Here is an 18,217-nt window from a genome sequence, read left to right as displayed (position 1 = left end):
ACAGCATGTCCAGAAAAATATTTCACTTAGCAGATTTCATGTTATTATGTTACTGTTCTGTGATTTGAAAAAAGTTTATGGGGCCAAATCCACTTGTACACCTTCAGTGTGATTTAAATCATCTAGAGGATAAAGCGCTTACGGGTAGGACTGAAATGAAGGGACTGCAGGGAAACCCTGCACATTTGAGGACCTAGTCAATTCTTCCGAGCTGACTTTGTAAGTGAGGAGTGGGTTCTGTTATATAAGCCTGGAGAAGCTTTGGAGTAGATGGTGAACAGGAACAGAGTAGCATACAGAGCCTTGGGCTTTATAGAGAAGGCTGTGGTTTGACTGCAGATGGGTGGCAGAGGAAGGGTGGGTATGAAGGCGCCGTGATGGGACACGTGGAAGGAGATCCCTCAGTGCAGTGAGCGTGCTCCCAAGGGGAGGAGAGGAGAGAGCCGAACAGAGGACGAGAGGAGCTCCAGCCAGGGTTGAACTGTGACCACTGCCCGCCTCTTTATGATTGAAACGGGCAAATGGTGGGGAGCTTAGACTACTGCTGTTTTACTACAGTGTGCAGAACATTATATGCAGCAGGTCCCATGCTGGGGACCCTCGTGGAGGTGCAGGTCCTGGTGGGCAGGCAGAGTTCTCCAGGTGTGAGTCACAAACATGCACTGTTTTCTCTTCCAGAACTACACTCAGTACATCCCTCTGTCTATATACGACCTGCAGACGTGGATGGGTAGCCCCTCCATATTCGTCTATGACTGCTCCAATGCTGGCCTCATTGTCAAGTCCTTCAAGCAGTTCGCCCTGCAGAGGGAGCAGGAGCTGGAGGTGAGGCCCCGGGCACCCTGGGGTGGGAGTTGGGGGTGAAGGTCAGCCCCTCAGTGGTTTTATTTTCTCAGGTGCTGTGAGCTGTGTGTGGTGCTCAGAGTGCTCAGAGTAAGGTGGTGGGGTCCATGACAAAGAACTTGGGAGGGACTCCAGACAAGCTCTTGGTCTTATTTTGCGTTTTGCTTTACCCAGCATCATTTTTAATACAAATTTTAATTAAGTGATAACATTAATAGAGTTGATTTGTGCTCCAGTGGGCTCTGCCTCCGAGATAAATGTGAAAATAAAGCAGACACATTTATTTTCAGAGAAATGGGCCTGTGTCTGGGCACGGTCTTCAGCTCCACTCTCGTCTTTGTTATTGCTCTTTTTTTTTTTTTTCGTCTTTGGTGCTGGGGGGAGAAAAAAACCCTACTAGGCTAAATACAGAAAACAAACCAAAATAGCTGCCATTGGTGGCTTCTGTTTAAAGAACTGGAGAGCCAGTGTAGTGCTCTGATTGTGAAGAGCTGTTTTACTTGGTTGTTTTAATTAATATTTGATGTTTGAATTAAACAGTGAGTTCTAAAGAGAAATTGAAGAGGCAGTTTCAATTAAGAGGCCTCCATCCTGTGGCCTGCACAAGAGTGAGAATAAAGTATCCTGCAGCCTCCAGGGGGTCATGAATTCCAACTGGTTGCTGTGCAGGAAATTCTCAATTCAGAACAGAAATGGTCCCGAGAACATGTTTCCTCAAGCCCTTTTGGGCCTATCCAATTTTAATGTATTGTTATGTTTTTTGCATTTCATCTGAGGATATTGCTGAAAGTATCAGGAATAAAATTTGAAGTTCTACTTGGTAGAATTTAACATGTCATACAGTTAATTTATAAATATTTTATAAATTACCTTATGCAGAACTTTGCGTCAGAGTGACTGTTAAATTGCCCTTTATTCTTGAAAATGGAACCCAGCGCCACCAGTTGTTATTATTGTTGTTGTCTTTAGTAATATTATCATTTGCATTCTAGAATAAGGGAAGGGAAAGATCAAGTTTTATAGCATTAAATTTTTACCTTGCATTTAGGCATGCCATCTCTGTTTACCCAAGGGATAGGTTATGTTACAAGTGCTAAAAACTCAAAAACACCAAGAGGTAATTGCTTTTCCTCACATCAAGTAATAAATATTGCAAAAAAAATTTTTTTTAATTTAAAATATGTAAATAAAAATGCCAAAGAATCTGGCCGGATATTTATTCCCAATTTTTGAGCTTCAGGGTGGTTAAGGAAAGACCAGTACATCATCCTTTGATAATTAAAACATGCTAAATACAGCCCCTCTCCCACCCTCTCAGCAGAAGGCAAGCATTTCCCTCTCAGGCATGAAACTAAATGTTTATGCTCTAGCACTTGGTGTATCTGCTCTCTTGGTTCTGTATGTGTTCTCTGTATGTTGCCAAGGATTAATCAGCCCGAGAAACTGTTCATTTCATTGAGTGTGACAAAAAAAGTTTTCCATCCATCTTTTTCTTTTTAGGGGGAGGGAGTGAAATGTTTAATTGACTAATCCCTCATGGAGGAGAGTAAATGAAAAATACGTTATCTGAAGTGGCAAATAGGCGGCAATGCAAAGTTATACCATATGTTTTATAATTAGCTCCAACTTTAATCTTCATTCTTTTCTTAATTACAGTGTAGATAAGTCTTTCGGTTTTCCATTACACTTACTATTATTGGCTATTGTTCAGCCGGTCTCTTGCATAAAGAGCGGAAATTAAAATGATAAAATTGGCTCCCGGCTAATATCTTAATGTTCATGTTAGTCATTTTTTTTTTTTTTTAATCTGCTGTAGAAACCACAATCCTGTGTGGCCTCTTAGGTTTATTCTTTTAAAAAATTCTTTGCCTGTCTCCAGTTGGCCAGATTCCTTGTAAATTTATGATACATTTGAACACTTTTATTGGGTAGCTGATGACATGAAACTGAAAGAAGTTGGTGGGTAAAATGGTTTGTGCCAGAGTTTTAAAAATAAAGAGGGTAAAAATGATTAAATATAATGAAAGAAAATAGTTACCTGGACCAGAAAGCCTCCAAGTAGTAAACATTAACAACAAATATGAGTGACATAAATTTTAAGAGATGATTATCAGCTTTCACGTTCCAGAGCACAGTGCTTGTGCTGGGAGCAGGAGGTTTACTTATTGTGGATTTCCATCTCAAAGGAAAACTGCGGGTGAAGCAGCAGACGCCTCTGTGAAAGCACAGAATAAATTACTGCGCACAGTAGAGACTTCCTCAGAGCCAGGAAAGTGCCTGTCACTCAGTCACGTTCTCTGCATTTTTCATTGTGTCATATTGCTTTGCATATTGCTTCAGTTTTCTTTGCTTTCAGTGTTTCTTTTTTTAAGATACATGTTTTTATTTTTACTAAATTAGTATATGCCATGATATTAAAAATTAAATAATACTGAGGGTTTATGGTGAATGAAGTAGTCCCTGGCCTCACCCCTCCTTGGCCAAGACTCTGCTATTATAGGGAACCTATTTGAACTGTTTACATTTCTAGTTCCTCTATGAGTATCTCTATAAATGAAAATAATATGCTTATACTCAGAGCAGATCAGATCAGATCAGTCACTCAGTCGTGTCCAACTCTTTGTGACCCCATGAATCGCAGCACGCCAGGCCTCCCTGTCCATCACCAACTCCCGGAGTTCACTGAGACTCAACGTCCATCGAGTCAGTGACGCCATCTAGCCATCTCATCCTCTGTCGTCCCCTTCTCCTCTTGCCCCCAATCCCTCCCAGCATCAGAGTCTTTTCCAATGAGTCAACTCTTCACATGAGGTGGCCAAAGTACTGGAGTTTCAGCTTTATCATCATTCCTTCCAAAGAAATCCCAGGGCTGATCTCCTTCAGAATGGACTGGTTGGATCTCCTTGCAGTCCAGGGGACTCTCAAGAGTCTTCTCCAACACCACACTTCAAAAGCATCAATTCTTCAGCGCTTAGCCTTCTTCACAGTCCAACTCTCACATCCATACATGACCACAGGAAAAACCATAGCCTTGACTAGACTAACCTTTTTTGGCAAAGTAATGTCTCTGCTTTTGAATATGCTATCTAGGTTGGTCATAACTTTCCTTCCAAGGAGTAAGTGTCTTTTAATTCCATGGCTGCAGTCACCATCTGTAGTGATTTTGGAGCCCAGAAAAATAAAGTCTGACACTGCTTCCACTGTTTCCCCGTCTCTTTCCCATGAAGTGATGGGACCGGATGCCATGATCTTCATATTCTGAATGTTGAGCTTTAAGCCAACTTTTTCACTCTCCACTTTCACTTTCATCAAGAGGCTTTTCAGTTCCTCTTCACTTTCTGCCATAAGGGTGGTGTCATGTGCATATCTGAGGTTATTGATATTTCTCCCGGCAATCTTAATTCCAGCTTGTGTTTCTTCCAGTCCAGCATTTCTCATGATGTACTCTGTATAGAAGTTAAATAAGCAGGGTGACAATATACAGCCTTGATGAACTCCTTTTCCTATTTGGAACCAGTCTGTTGTTCCATGTCCAGTTCTAACTGTTGCTTCCTGACCTGCGTAGAAATTTCTTAAGAGGCAGATCAGGTGGTCTGGTATTCCCATCTCTTTCAGAATTTTCCACAGTATGCTTATACTACTACTTCTTGATTCATAATGTTTAGGTTATCTCTGGGCTTTCTGCTACCATATAAACCAAAAACAGAACTGCCATGAGTAAATTCTATTTAAACAATTGGAGAAATTATATAGAACTTAGATAGTAAAGAGACATGGTACCCCATAGTTTTAAGTCACATTAGTACATTGTAAATTGTGAATTCTAAAGAGAAGTTGAAGAGAGAGGGTCGCTGACTACCCTTTCCTATTTCCTCGCTGTCATTTAGTTGTGTCCCTGTATTTGGATTCCCTATACTTTCTAACCTTTGCCTTTTGAAATCATATGCTTATGTTTTTATTTCTATAATAGTTTTGTCAATAATCAGTCCTATCTTCTGGTTTTATTAATAGGTTCTTAGCTTCTTTGGACTTTCTTTTACCTCTGGACCTTCCCAACCTCTGTTATCTGTACTTTTATGATTATTCTCTAGTCTCTGAGCATAATTAACTCCCCATGAATACATACACTAAGAAGGTATGCCTAAAAAATGACAAATATTAAACTTCAGCTCCCTGATTATGACCACGTAAATACTGTTCATTGAATGGCTAACTAGGGTGCTGTGCTTTCCATTTTTACAATCGTTTGTTGCTTTGATTTTCCTGGAGATTGTCTTTCTTCTTGATTAGATCTTTAGCATTTCCACAGTTCCCAAATTTGCATGGGTAGCATTGAATCTCAAAATATGCCCCTTCCCAAAGTTTCTTCTTCTCCAGCCCTCCACCACCTGCTTCATCAGCTGTTTAAGACAGGCCTGCTCCAAAACTGTCTTCCCGGGAGTTCTCCTTATTGTTCTTCTGGATGCATCCACTGTTTCCTAGATTCTACCTTTGTCTCTTTTCTCCTCAATTTTCTCCTTTGTTCTGCTAGGGCAAATCCTCAAGTAGCAACCTAAGAAAGGATGTAATCTTTCTCAGACTTGAAGCACTTGTATTTAGACTGCTGTAAGTAATGAAGAATCTCACTTCTGCTTTCTAAACAAGTCACAGTTTGTCATTTTTGCTAGGAACTCTGAGGCAAATGATTTAATTATTCAGCTGTACCATCAGGGAACCAGGCTGTTTTTAGTCTTTCCACTCTGATGTTTTATCCTGATGCTTACAGCACATTCTTCCATTTTGAGGCTAGATGAGGAGGGGAAAGGGCAGAACCCTCACATCTGTCTCTTTGTTACTAAAGCAAATGAGACCTCTGCTCACTTGCTTTCGTGAGAATCTCATTGGCTAAAGCTAGGTCATATACGATGAGGTCAATCTCATTGGCTAAAGCTAGGTCATTTTCGTGAGAATCTCATTGGCTAAAGCTAGGTCATATACAGTCCCCCCACTCCACCCACCATATGGCATATGCTATTTATTGTCTTCATTCTGTCCACACTCATCATGGACAGTTTGAGTGTGGAGTTTTAGACTCTTTTCACGGAACAATCTCACCTTTACTTCTTATGGTAGGTGAGAAGGTGGACTTGAGAAGTCTGCCCAGTGGCCTTGTTGTAGCCATCACAAGAGTCCAGACGTCCAGCTACCTCCATTCATGATAAAAGCCAGAGGAGTATTTATATCCACCATATATACACAGTATGTACGTTGACAGAGAAAGAGAATCCAGGGTTTGTTTGTTGTTTTTTTTTTTTTGGCAACAACTTTTATCTTGAATATAGAATCTTTGTAGCTCTAAGAGGAGACCAAATCTTAAAATGGATTCTCTTTGAAATGGTCTTTATCAAGTTTTTTCATCCATTAGTTCTGCTCCCAGTAGATACTTGCCATGAGCAGTTACGATCCTTCTCTTCACTGAAGACCACAGTGAAGCAGGGGTCAAGTCTTGGCCTTTCTCTCTCTCTCTGTGGAGGCAGAGAGGTGAGTTGATGTCCAGTGATGGGAAAAGGTGTGCCCTTCTTTTACAGAGATTGATGGGGTTGCGCTGTGTCCCTGTAAGACTTGATCCTGAGCATGACTGTCCTCACTGGTGTGGGACGGGAGCCCAGACAGTTTCTTGGTGGCAGCCATAGCAGTGGTGGGACGATGTCTTCCCCCAAGGACAGTTGACACACTTTGGGTGGGGGGTCTGCTCTCGAGGCTCAGGCCATTACTGTGGTGGCTTCATTCTCTCCTCTTACTGTCTGTTCACACTTGACAGGGCTTTTCTCACAATACCTCCAAGCGAATCATGTTTTGTTTTTGGCCATGTCTCATGACATGCGGAATCTTAGTTTCCTAAACAGGGGTCGAACCCTTGCGCCCTGCAGTGGAAGCGTGGAATCTTAACCACAGGGCCACCAGGGAAGTACCAAGAATCATGTTTTGATCCAATATTTGGTTAACTTCTTTGTATGACCCGCTTCTGCTGGCTCCAGCAGTAGCATCCAGCAGCTCAGTACCTTGTCCAGCGGACACTCATTTTCATAGAAACAGGTGTGATCCTGCAGCATCACTGAATTCACAGTGACTTAAATACCCATTTGAAATCCTCTGTTCATACTGATATATGACATTATCTTCATGTAGTCATCACTGTGACTGAATTTTATGTCACATATGTAAATTAGTGGTGAAACAAACGTCTAACATCACACTTCAGGTTTCTTCAAACATGTTCAATGTGTATCCCACAGAACTAGAGAGCCCGTATTTTGCAGCCTTGTGGTTCCCTTGCTACTATTGTAGGCGGCACATTGTGTGGGTGTCTGCGGGACTTGAAATCGAAGCTAACTCTGTGTTAAGGTTAATATTTATAGTGACAATGTCTGTCTGTGGTTTTTGAGTGTCACAAGTTAATTCTAAGGTTATCTGTAGATAAGGAATATGTCTTGATGACTGCTTACTAAATGGAGCTCGTGTCTGTGAATTTGTGAGCATTCTCCATGGACTTGCTGTCGGCATGTTCACGCTACAGAGCAGGGTCCACCATGCTAACTCTACAGGGAGCTCAGGCTTGTCCATCTCTAGCTTTCACATTACAAGTGTTTTCAAGTCTCCCATTCTTTCTCTTCTGTAGCTTCATAATTACCATTTGTAGGTAGCAGGGAAACAAGAGGTCTGTGATGTTGATAACCTTATTTATTTTTTAATATATGGACTTTAAAAAGATGTCCTTTTTTTAAGTTACCTCCGGTATAAATTTGTGGGTTATTTGGGTTGTATAAATGAGTTATTTGGGTTGTTCTCCTTTCTCCAGAAGGCTTATGATGACTCCCTGTTGATTCTCATATTTAAGAATGAAGGGAGGCTACCCACTGTCGCTATGTGCCATGGAGGGCCAGGCAGGTGGGAGCTGGCTATCCTGGAGCACCCTTGCCCACAGTCCAGAGAGCATTCCTTCTCTGAGAGCCGGCGACTACACTAGCCACCCTAGTTTCCCCCAGACACATCAGTAACTCTCTTTAGAGAAGAGCACCTCCAGGTGCTTCCTAGGGCGGAGTGGTTGCAGGACGCCTGGCTTTAGGACATGGGTGAGTAGAAGGCCGTCCTGATGGCAGGTCTTCAGGTGAGCCCTGTCTTACCCCTGCACCGCCTCAGGCTTCAGCAGTGAAGTGCCTCCCCCATTTGCTTCTCCACACACACGCTGAACAGGCCCTTTTTGAAATAAAGGCTGGTCAAGTTCACCCTTCTGTATCTTACATTCTATGTATAGTAAGCTGTAAGAATTGTTAGTAGTGAACATTTTCAAAACAAATATTGGTAAGAAACCTATTATCTTGTTGAAACACTCCCCCCTCCACATTTGTAAATTTAGAAAAAATGCTGCCATTTCCACTTTTTTATAGGATAGTGAATGGGGGTTAACCTGTAAGCAAATACAGCAGAAACTCCTTTCACTGGGCTCCACACAGCCACCCACAGCCCCTTGCTGGAGAAGATGAAGCCATTATGGAAATGATGAGTGGAGGAGAAGGGTGGGCCTCCTAGGGTGCTGGGAGCTGGCTTGCTAACCAGAAAGTGGAAAGGGTCACAGAAAAGCACTGATAAGAAAAGCAGCCTCTCAAAGATCAGGACCCTTGCTGCCACTGAGAACTGGGAAGAGAAGAGGCCATGCAAGGTGGAAAGGCACCACCAGGGGAGGCCAGAGCACCCGGAGGCCTTAGCTGAGGGACATTACCTACCCTCTTTTATTTGTACAACCTTTTCTAGTTTGCAGAGCACTTTTACATTTAGTCCAGTCAGCCTGGGCAACAGAACATACATAAGCTGTCTCCAGACTCAGCTCCTGTGCACACCTTCCCTTTTATGATTTTTATGGGAACCTGCAGTTCTTTTCTCTTGGCACCTTGTACTGTTCCTAGTCCTGGAATTTGAAGACTTTGGGTAAAAGAAATGTGATTTCTCTGCATAAAAAATTCAGAAACCCTCACTACTGGTGGTATTAAATGAAATCCACAGACAAGCAAAGTGTATCATTAGTACAGTCAACTTTAAGGGTGTAACTAAAATTCTACTTCCTTGCACCTGAAATCTTTCTCAGATGACCTCATATAGCAAATTTTTATGCAATTCATTTGACAAAATAATTATGCCTTGTCTTATAGTATCTCTTCTATTGGTGTTGTCTGCTGTATTTATTAAACCTATTATGTAAACCTATCAAGAAAGCTTCATATGAAGTAGCTGTTTAGGAAACATTTACAGATTTGGTCTGATAAATAAATATACATTTGAATAAGCTACATTTATTTATCTTCCTTAGATATATCTATGATTCACTGAATATGTTTAATCTTTGATTGATTTGTATGAAATGTAAAAAGAAATAAAGGAAAAATTATTAACCCAAATCCATGAATATAGTACATTATTGCAGCTATCATAAAATTGGGAGCTTCTACAAGTTAAGTCTTAAGAGTTTAATGCTTTTTCCTAATTTAGTCTATTTTAAAACATGCCAGAAATCACTTAATATTTTGGACCACAGATCATGATCAGCACCATGGGATATTGGTGCAGGGTGCTGTGGTTCCTGGTAGGACTCATCTGCATGGCCTGACTTCCTATCACAGGAGGGCCCCCCTCTGTCAGCTGGAGGCCATGGAGATAAAGGCCTGATGTTCTCACGCAAAGGATCTGTGGTGGCACAGGCCACGGTGCTTCTGGTGGCAACCGGAAAAATGGCAGTACTCAGCTGGGTGGTCACAGAGCCATGCACAGGGAGAAGGGCAGGCGGGAAGTTACCAGCCCATTTGAGGGGAGGGACAAGAGGGTAAGTGATTTTTCTTAACATTGGGGTCAAAAGCAAGGAAAAGATATTAATTCTCATTATTCCTCTTCAACATTGTACAGTAAGACTTTTGCAAGGGGAAAAAACAGAAGGCACAGTCCTATCTGTTGAATATCAGTCACAGAGCTCTAATTGACACTGAACACTCCAACAGCAGCAGCAAAATACACAAGTGTCCATGAAACATCCATCAAGATAGATCCTGGGTCATAAAGCAAACCTCAACATATTTTAAATAATAGAAATCACACAGGCCTGCTCTTTGACGGTAGTAAAATCAACTAGAAGTCAATGATAGAAAGACAACAGAAAAATATCAGAAAAAAAAATTAACCTATAATTGACGGGTTAAAAATCTCAAGGGAAATAAAAGAAAGTACATTAACTGAATGAAAATGAATATATGTTAAAAAACTAAAAATAAAATTAATTTACTATATGATCCAGCAATCCCACTCCTGGACACATATCCAGAAAAACTCTAATTCAGAAAGACACATGCATCCCTATGTTCAAAACAGCACCATTTACAATAGCCAAGACATGGAAGCAGCCTAAATGTTTATTGACAGATGAATGAATAAAGATGTGGTATATATACAATAGAATATTACTCAGCCCTAAAAAGATGGAAATAATACCATTTATAGCAGCATGGTTCTAACTAGAGATTATCATACTAAGTGAAGTAAATCAGACTTGTATGCATGTGGATTCTAAAAAGTGACGCAAATGCACCTATCTATGAAACAGAAACAGACTCATGGACATAGAAGACAGACTTGTGGTTCCCAAGGGGTGGGAGGCTGGTGTTCGCAGATGTAAGCTGTTATATACAGAATGGTAAACAAGATCCTGCTGTGTAGCACAGGGAACTATACTCAGTGTGCTGTGATAAACCACAGCGGAAAAGAATATGAGAAAAAGAGTGTGTGTGTGTGTATGTATGTATAACTGAATCACTGTGCTGTACAGCAGAAAGTAACACAGCATTGTAAGTCAACTATATTTCAATTAAATAAACAGAAAAAAAGAAAAGAAATGTACAACCTGTCAGCATTGTTAAGAAACAGTGAAAGCAATTGAAAGGGAAATTTACAGCACTAGATCTTTATGTTAGAAAATAGGGAAAGTATCAAATGAATAATCTTAAATTCCTACCTGTCCTAGTCCATTTGGGCTACTGTAACAAAATACTACAGACTGGGTAGCTTCTAAACAACAGAGATTGATTTCTCAAAGTTCTGGAGGTTGGACAGACCAAGATCATGGTGCAGCTTGGTCAGGTGAGGGCCCTTTTCCTAGTTCATGGCCAGGCCTTCTTGCTGTGTCCTCATGTGGTGGAAGGGGTCAGGGAGCTGTCAGGCTGCTTTTTTTGTAAGGACACTAACCTCATTCAGCAGGGCTTCAGCCTCATAAATTAATCACCTCCCAAAGGTCCCACCTTCTTAGCACTGTCACCTCTGGGGGTTAGGATTTCAGCATATGAATTTGGGGGGAACATGTACATTCAGACCATAGCACCGCATCAAGATGGTTAAGTAAGGTAAAATGGTGCAGCCACTTTAGAAAACAGTCTGGCAGTTCCTCAAACGTTAAACCTGGAGCTGGAGATGACCCAGTAGTTCCATTCCTAGGTTTGTACCCTGGAGACTTGAAAACATGTGTCCACACAAAAACCTGTACGCAGATGCACAGCAGCATTGTTCACAGTAACCCCCAAACGTAAATGCTCTTTGTGATGTAAAGCATCGGAGAATTTTTGAGTTACCTTCTTTTAGTTGCTTCTCTTAAGAGTTAATTGGGGAGAAATTTCATTGTAATTTCTAACTAAGCATCTTTATTGAGTTATAGAATAATTATAGAGCATTTTAGAAACTGATTGCTAACAATGAAATGGCTTTAAAACAGTGGATGGTCCATTTAGGTAAGCTCTCAGGATAATCATGACAGACTATGCTGTGAAGCATGTTCTTTAGCTGCCCTTTGTGGGGAACATTGGGGGTTTCCCTATTATTGTTACAAGTCTTCTTGCAACAGAGTGACTCCCTCTGCTCTCTTGACCTAAATTTCAGTTTCCAGCAACTTGTTTTTAAATTATTAATGCTATTTAATATTTGATATATATAGAATTGAGGCTTTGCAGGTGGTGCTAGTGGTGAAGAATCCACCTGCCAGTGCAGGAGATGCAAGAGACATGGGTTCGATCCCTGGGTCAGGAAGATCCTTTGGAATAGAAAATGGCAACCTGGAGCAGGATTCTTGCCTGGAAAATTCCATGGACAGAGGAGCCCGGTGGACTACAGTCCGTGGGCCTGCAAAGAGTCAGACATGACGAAGTGACTGACTCCACACACACACACACACATAGAGAATTATATAAATTATATATTAAAAATTACTACTTCCACTTTTTATCTGCTATTTTTAGTACAGTATCTGATGCGTGATAGATGTTCCATTAATATCTTAATGGGCTTAATATCATAATGAGCTGGGCAAGCAATACCTGATCTGTTTACAGATCTTAATCTCTCTCTGAACTTTGCAAAAATGTTCACTGTAAGTAGGGGTTACTGAGTTGAGAATAAAAGTTGCTTTAAGCTAGAACTGGAATTATTACCAAGTAGATGTTATTTTCAGAAAGCTGCTTGTTAAAGACGCCTCTGAAATTATTGGTGCCTTTATCGAGTTGTCTCTTAACATGTATACATATATGGAGAAAAGAAGCAGCATGATGGCAGAGGTTTATTTAGGAAATGAGAGATTCAGGTGCTGCCCCAGCGACCCCCAGCCCCTCCAGCCGTGCTTCTGGAGCGAGTGATTCCAGGCCTTGTGTGAGCCGCTTGGCCAGCCTTCCCATGAGCTCTGAACGCACGAGCACTACATTATCCACACGTGTAGAAGAGGTAGCAGATGTCTCTCTTGGATCTGGTTGCTGTGTATCGCATTGAGGGTTTTTCTGGATCCTTCCCAAATCCTCCAGAAGGCTCTAGTGAGCTTTTAACGAAGAAAGTTCTTTTGGTGTTTGAGCCTCTGGGTTCCCCAGGAGAAGCCCCTTTGGGTACAAGTACATCTGGGGTGTGCCTTGCAGGGTGAGTGGCGGCTCCCAGCTGGACCAGCTTCTTTACTTGGGTGCCTTTGAAAAGTTCTCTGAATCACTAGTAGTTAGCTTTACATGCAGGCTATTTATTATTCCAAGACGAATTTCAGTTAAAAGGTCAATATCTTAGATAAATACAAAACCAAAACAATATACAGGAAATAGCTCACCTGTTAAAATAATTTGTTTTTGTTTGTTTGTTGTTTTCCTGGGTTAGAAGCTTAAAAAAATAAATTGTTGGTGGAATCCTTTGTTTTGAATGTCATTTTTACAAAATGTTACTGACTCTAATTAACCCCAGTGCAGCTCTCATCTGCCTTCTGAGTGCCTAGTGGTGACGACAGGTCTGAAATGAGTCCTCAGGGGACTATTACTGTGTGTTACCATACTTCAGATTATCTGCAGCCACACTTGGTGCTTTCTGCCAATAATACACCAGCATACTTCAAGGAGCTTGTTTAAGAAATCAGGGTTTCTATCAATGACCATTTTGAATGGGGAAATTTAGTTTCCAATGGACTTGGGATGAAGATATTTCTGCATCGTCTTCCCGTCTCCTGGGGCTCCACTGCCTCAGGTACTTTGCGAGGCTCCGGGCGAAGTGCCCGTGGACCACGAGGTGCAGCCTGAGGCAGGTCTAACACAGAGGCACTGAGCAGACTTGCTGCCCAACAGCACCGCCTGGCTCTGTCGGGGCATCGGAGCACCGCCTCCACGGGGGACAGGGCACGAACCTCCTGACCCCTGCGCAAGTCTCCTTAAGCCCACCGAGCACCCTTGTCTCCGCTTGGGGCCCTCTGTCTTGAGAGAAAGATGGCCTTGATGTGACAGACTGCTTCACTTTAGAGAGCCTGAGTCTGCAGAAGCTCAGTGACAGGCAACAGTGAAGGTGGAAGGCCTGTGGCCAGTGGACCTGCTCTTCGGTTCTCAGAAAGTAAATTTACTGTGGAAGCAGATTAGAGACAGAGAAGTTGAAACTAGCACAACAGCATTTGAGAATATTGAATCTAGCTTTTACATAAACAACTCTTTCTTCCTAAGTCGTTGCTTGTGGTCTCTCATCTGTGCCCGTTAGTGGTAATGCTCACGAGATGCATATGTGTCAGCTTCAGTCCCAGGCCGCCTCTCCAATGCCCCTTTCACTGTTCGGAGCTGTGCCCTCCATGCCCCTTCCGGAGCCCGACCCATTGCCGCTGTCATCCTCCCCCTGAACTGGGGAGGACATGCTTCCACAGAGCACGCGAGTGGAGCACTTCCGGCAGCCTCCCCTGACTCTGACACATCTGCAGCCTCCACGTCTTTCCGCATGACTCAGGTCTGATGAGCCGCAGACCCACACGGCACCCAGACCCGTCATCCTTCCTAGCGGGTTGTCACAGCAGACCTGGAAACTAATTTCCTGTGTGGAGCAGGTTGCTTCACTGGTGCTATTTTAGATCGTAGCGCCGGAGCCAAGGAGAAGATTAAACGTGATTCTGCCTTCCCTTTTCTCTGTACTTTAAAAAAACGCACTCTGGTAATGGTTGTACAATGTGAGTTGTACCTAATGCTACTGACCGTACAAACAAAATGGATAAGACGGTAAGTTTTATATTGTGTGTATTTTGCCACAATAATTTAAAAAAAAAACCATTCCTCGAGAAATTGCCTTTTTTATTTTGTTTTAAGTATACTAGAATTTGATGTGTATTCTGGACTTGCTATTCCTATAGCAGAAGGGATTATTAATAGAAATACAACTTTTACTGCCTTCCATTTGAGAAATAAAACAAGGTTTTATCCACATTAATAATGACAACACTTTACATGTCATAATCTATGGTAGGGATATATGAGTGAACACAGCTTTGTGTGTATACCTTACAAAGTGCACCTGAGCATGCTCTTAGGCCCAGCTCCTGCAGAGCATGCATGTTAGTGTCATAGGTGTGGTGTGGGTGCAGGAGGGCCCCCATGGGATGAGGTAGGGGAGACTTCAGCTCAGGACCAGCCTCCCCACCCATGACCAGGACTCTGCCGGTGACTGGCAATTCCCATCATTTCTTGGGGTCTCGGTTTCCTCATTGTAAAAGATCTTTTAAAATGGAAAGAAAACTTACCTCGTGGGAATGTTGTAAAAAAGCAAATGAAATAGCAAATGTGAAATAAACAGTCATGCAGAGGGGATTCTTAGTAAGGAGCAAAACCTGAGAAGCATAAACATTCTTTTCAAGTTGGGAACCAAGCACGTAGCCATCAGCGATTAAAAATTGCACTTTCCTGCCCCATCTGCCCACCTGGCGCCATCATCACCTGAAACCCCAGCACCTGGTTTTCATGGAGCTCCCCCGCCCCCGGCCTTTATAACCCAAGAGTCCTTGCATAACAAGTGATTTGGGGCTGGAGCTAACGATCATCTCCAGGAGAGGATCCGACAGCTGGGCCTCTTTTTGGGGAACTTGGCCTGGAACCCCTCAGCCTTAAGCCTCAGTCGACAGACCCTTTCCTTCGTGTCATATTTCTGGCTTAGTCTCTAGTTGTGGACAATGGCTAAGCCACTCTCCTTCCTGTCCCCCTGCAGGTCGCTGCTATTAACCCAAACCACCCACTGGCCCAGATGCCTTTGCCCCCGTCTATGAAGAACTGCATTCAGCTGGCAGCCTGTGAGGCCAACGAGCTCCTGCCCATGATCCCCGACCTCCCAGCTGACCTGTTCACATCATGCCTCACCACCCCCATCAAAATCGCCCTGCGCTGGTAAGTGGCGCCTGCCTCAAATCCCAGCAACCTCACTTGCCTGGGGCTTGCCATGGGGACCCAAGGAATCTACCTGACTCTGGTGGACCAAGTTCCAGGCATGAACTCAGGACTCCGAGTGGATGCTGGGGATTTCCTCTCAGGGCTCAGGATGCGCTTTCCCCCAGGTCAGGTGTGTGCATGATTTCTAGGAGCTCCCTGTCTGTATCTTGGCTAACTGAGGTGGTGTCCTCAGTACCAAGGTGGGTCATGCTGAAAAGTGGACTTTCTTTAAAAAAAAAAAAGCTTCTCTAGTTATATAATTCTTTGCTCGAGTTGAAGTAGAATATTTCATATTACTTCCCTACCATCACTCTTTTGAGAAGTTCAAAGCTCTTGTGACTGTGACTGAGGAAATACGTGGGCTATTCCAGGATGGTAGAAGCTGCATGTAAGGCCCTCTGTCCCTGGCAGGACTCACAGTGGAATGTGTGTGCTTCCTGCCTCCAAGTCCAACTTTGTCCCTTAGACCGTCTTGCTCCCATTTAATATCTGCCTTTCCATTTTATGTTTTGCTGGAAACCATATACATGAAGGTAAGTAGCCCTTGGTGAGCCACAGGCAGGACGGTGCAGCCGTGTGGGTTCACTGGACTCTGTGGGGGCTTCTTCCTCAACTTCCTGCCAGGGTGTCCTAACCCCACCAGACACACGGGGTCCTGCTTCCTTCCCCACAGCCCTGGAGAAAGTACTGAGACAGGAGAGGACTCTAGGGGCAGCAACATGGTGCTCAACCCTTTGGGAGGCCCCTTGAGTGACTGTAGCCTGGGTGGGGGTCGGGACATGAAGTTGCCTCCAATGGCTGGTTTGATGAGAACTTGGACTTGCAGCTTTGCCTCTGTTGCAGCATCGGGTTGACACACAGCGCCTGGAAGAGGGCATCTGCCTCCCACTCCACCCCATCCCTCTCAAGTCCCAGCTGTGGGTCTCTCCAAGGAGAAGCCTTTTCTAGCTCAGCTGATCCCTAAAGAGCTAGAGGAGAAGGAGCGGGGTGATGGGCAGTGGCCCCAGCTGCCGAGCCCACTCCACAGCTCAGCCCACTCAGACAGGGCCTGACTTCGGCCGCTCCTCCACTGCACCTCAAAAAGCAGAATGCATGTGGCCAAAGTGTACCCCGAGGGACCTCACCCATGGAAGAAAGAGAGCTGAGCTAGCCTTCTTGTGAGGCAGGACTATTGTCATCAAGAACAGTCATCAAGTGTGACGGGAGGTGAAGGGAGGAAGATGCTGATAACACAGTGAGACTACGAACCAGGGATGTTGAAAAGAATCCCATAGAGACACAGGTGGGAGGACACAATGGATGGGATTCCTACTAGGAGGGGGTGGCTGTTGCCTATTAGCATGTTGGGAGATTACAGCAAGGAGCTGGGTGCTGGGGGAGGCAGCAGAGGGAGAGAGGTGGAAAAGCAGGAGACGTGGAGGTAGAAGCTCCCATGTGGAGAGAGAAGGCGAATGAGGCAGAGCTGGAAATACCTGAAGCCAGTGCTGACACTGGCTTCATCCAGAGGCTTCCCCAGTTCATCCAGAGGGTCGGGCTGACAGGAGAGGAGGAAAGCAGGGACCTACCCTCCGGTGAGGCTGAGGCAGCCATACCCACACTGCCTCAGAGCATCACTCCTTTGCTCCGTGGGCACGCTCCTGCCCTTGACTGTAGGTCTTTTCGTTCTTTCATTTGTGAATTTTTATATTTAATTCTCTGTACTCTGTGATCATTGTCAGAAAAGGTTTATGGTGCCATTTAACATGACCTCAGGAAGATCTATGGTCCAGATAGCTCAGGAGCCGTTCATTTTATTCATTGTCCAAGAAATAATTTACTAAATACCACCAGTGTACTTAAAACCCATGTTAAGCACTATAGGCAGTGCAAAGAACCATTGCCCTCAAAAATTTATGGTCTCGTTGAGGAGACAAGATGTGGCCTGAAAATTCATTATTTAAATGAGTGCTTCCTGCCAGACAAGGAAATCTGAACATTTCAGGCCATCCACGAGCAAGGGTATGGCACTAAGGGCTGTTTCTGTTTCCAGAGGACAGAGGGGCCAAGGGGATAAGGGAGGACTTCTTGGAAGAGAGGGAAACTGAGTCTGGGTCTAGGCAGATGGTGCGACTTGAAGGGGAACAGAGAACACACAGGCAGGTGACTTCTCATACACAAACGTGGGTCAGTAGAGGACGGCGTCCAGAGGGGTGACATGAGGTCAGAGGGTGGGCTGACATCAGAGGGTGGACTGCCTTGATGTTGGCTTAAGGACCTTGGCTCTTCTAGGTCTGGCTGGGGGAGGCGTTAATGTGGGGAAATGACTTACGAATACTGTTTAAGATAATCTATGTAAGGATGGGGAGACCTTGGTCAGATGAGACCTTTATCACAGCAGTGTGGTCAGGATTCAAACTACAGCGGGAGGGTAGAAACGGCCATAAGCTCCATGGCCGGAACACCCACAGAGGCACCCACAAATCTGCGGTGAAACCGGCCTCATCCCCACTCATTTTCCTGCTCCTGCCTGTGGATTTCCTGTCCTTACTGCTCCAAAGCTGACGGCGCACACCAGCTCTGCTCCAGGACCTGGGCTGGGTGCTGTGTCAGAACGGGCTGTGAGTAGAAGGGCAGGAATGGGT

The 18,217-nt window shown here is 43.9% G+C and overlaps 1 protein-coding gene across 1 annotated transcript in view; it reads left to right on the top strand.

The window, feature by feature from the left end:
* RPTOR (regulatory associated protein of MTOR complex 1) overlaps nucleotides 1-18,217 on the top strand; it is a 324,636-nt gene that overhangs the window by 151,969 nt on the left and 154,450 nt on the right. The window contains 2 exon segments of the mRNA NM_001192130.4: nucleotides 679-825; nucleotides 15,379-15,554. Coding sequence (NP_001179059.3) covers nucleotides 679-825; nucleotides 15,379-15,554 — 323 coding nt within the window.

This window comes from Bos taurus, chromosome 19 (genome assembly GCF_002263795.3).
Source record: "Bos taurus isolate L1 Dominette 01449 registration number 42190680 breed Hereford chromosome 19, ARS-UCD2.0, whole genome shotgun sequence".
Taxonomy (NCBI): Eukaryota; Metazoa; Chordata; class Mammalia; order Artiodactyla; family Bovidae; genus Bos; species Bos taurus.
The sequence above is the reverse complement of the archived record's forward strand: the minus strand, read 5'-3'. Positions and strand labels throughout refer to the sequence as shown.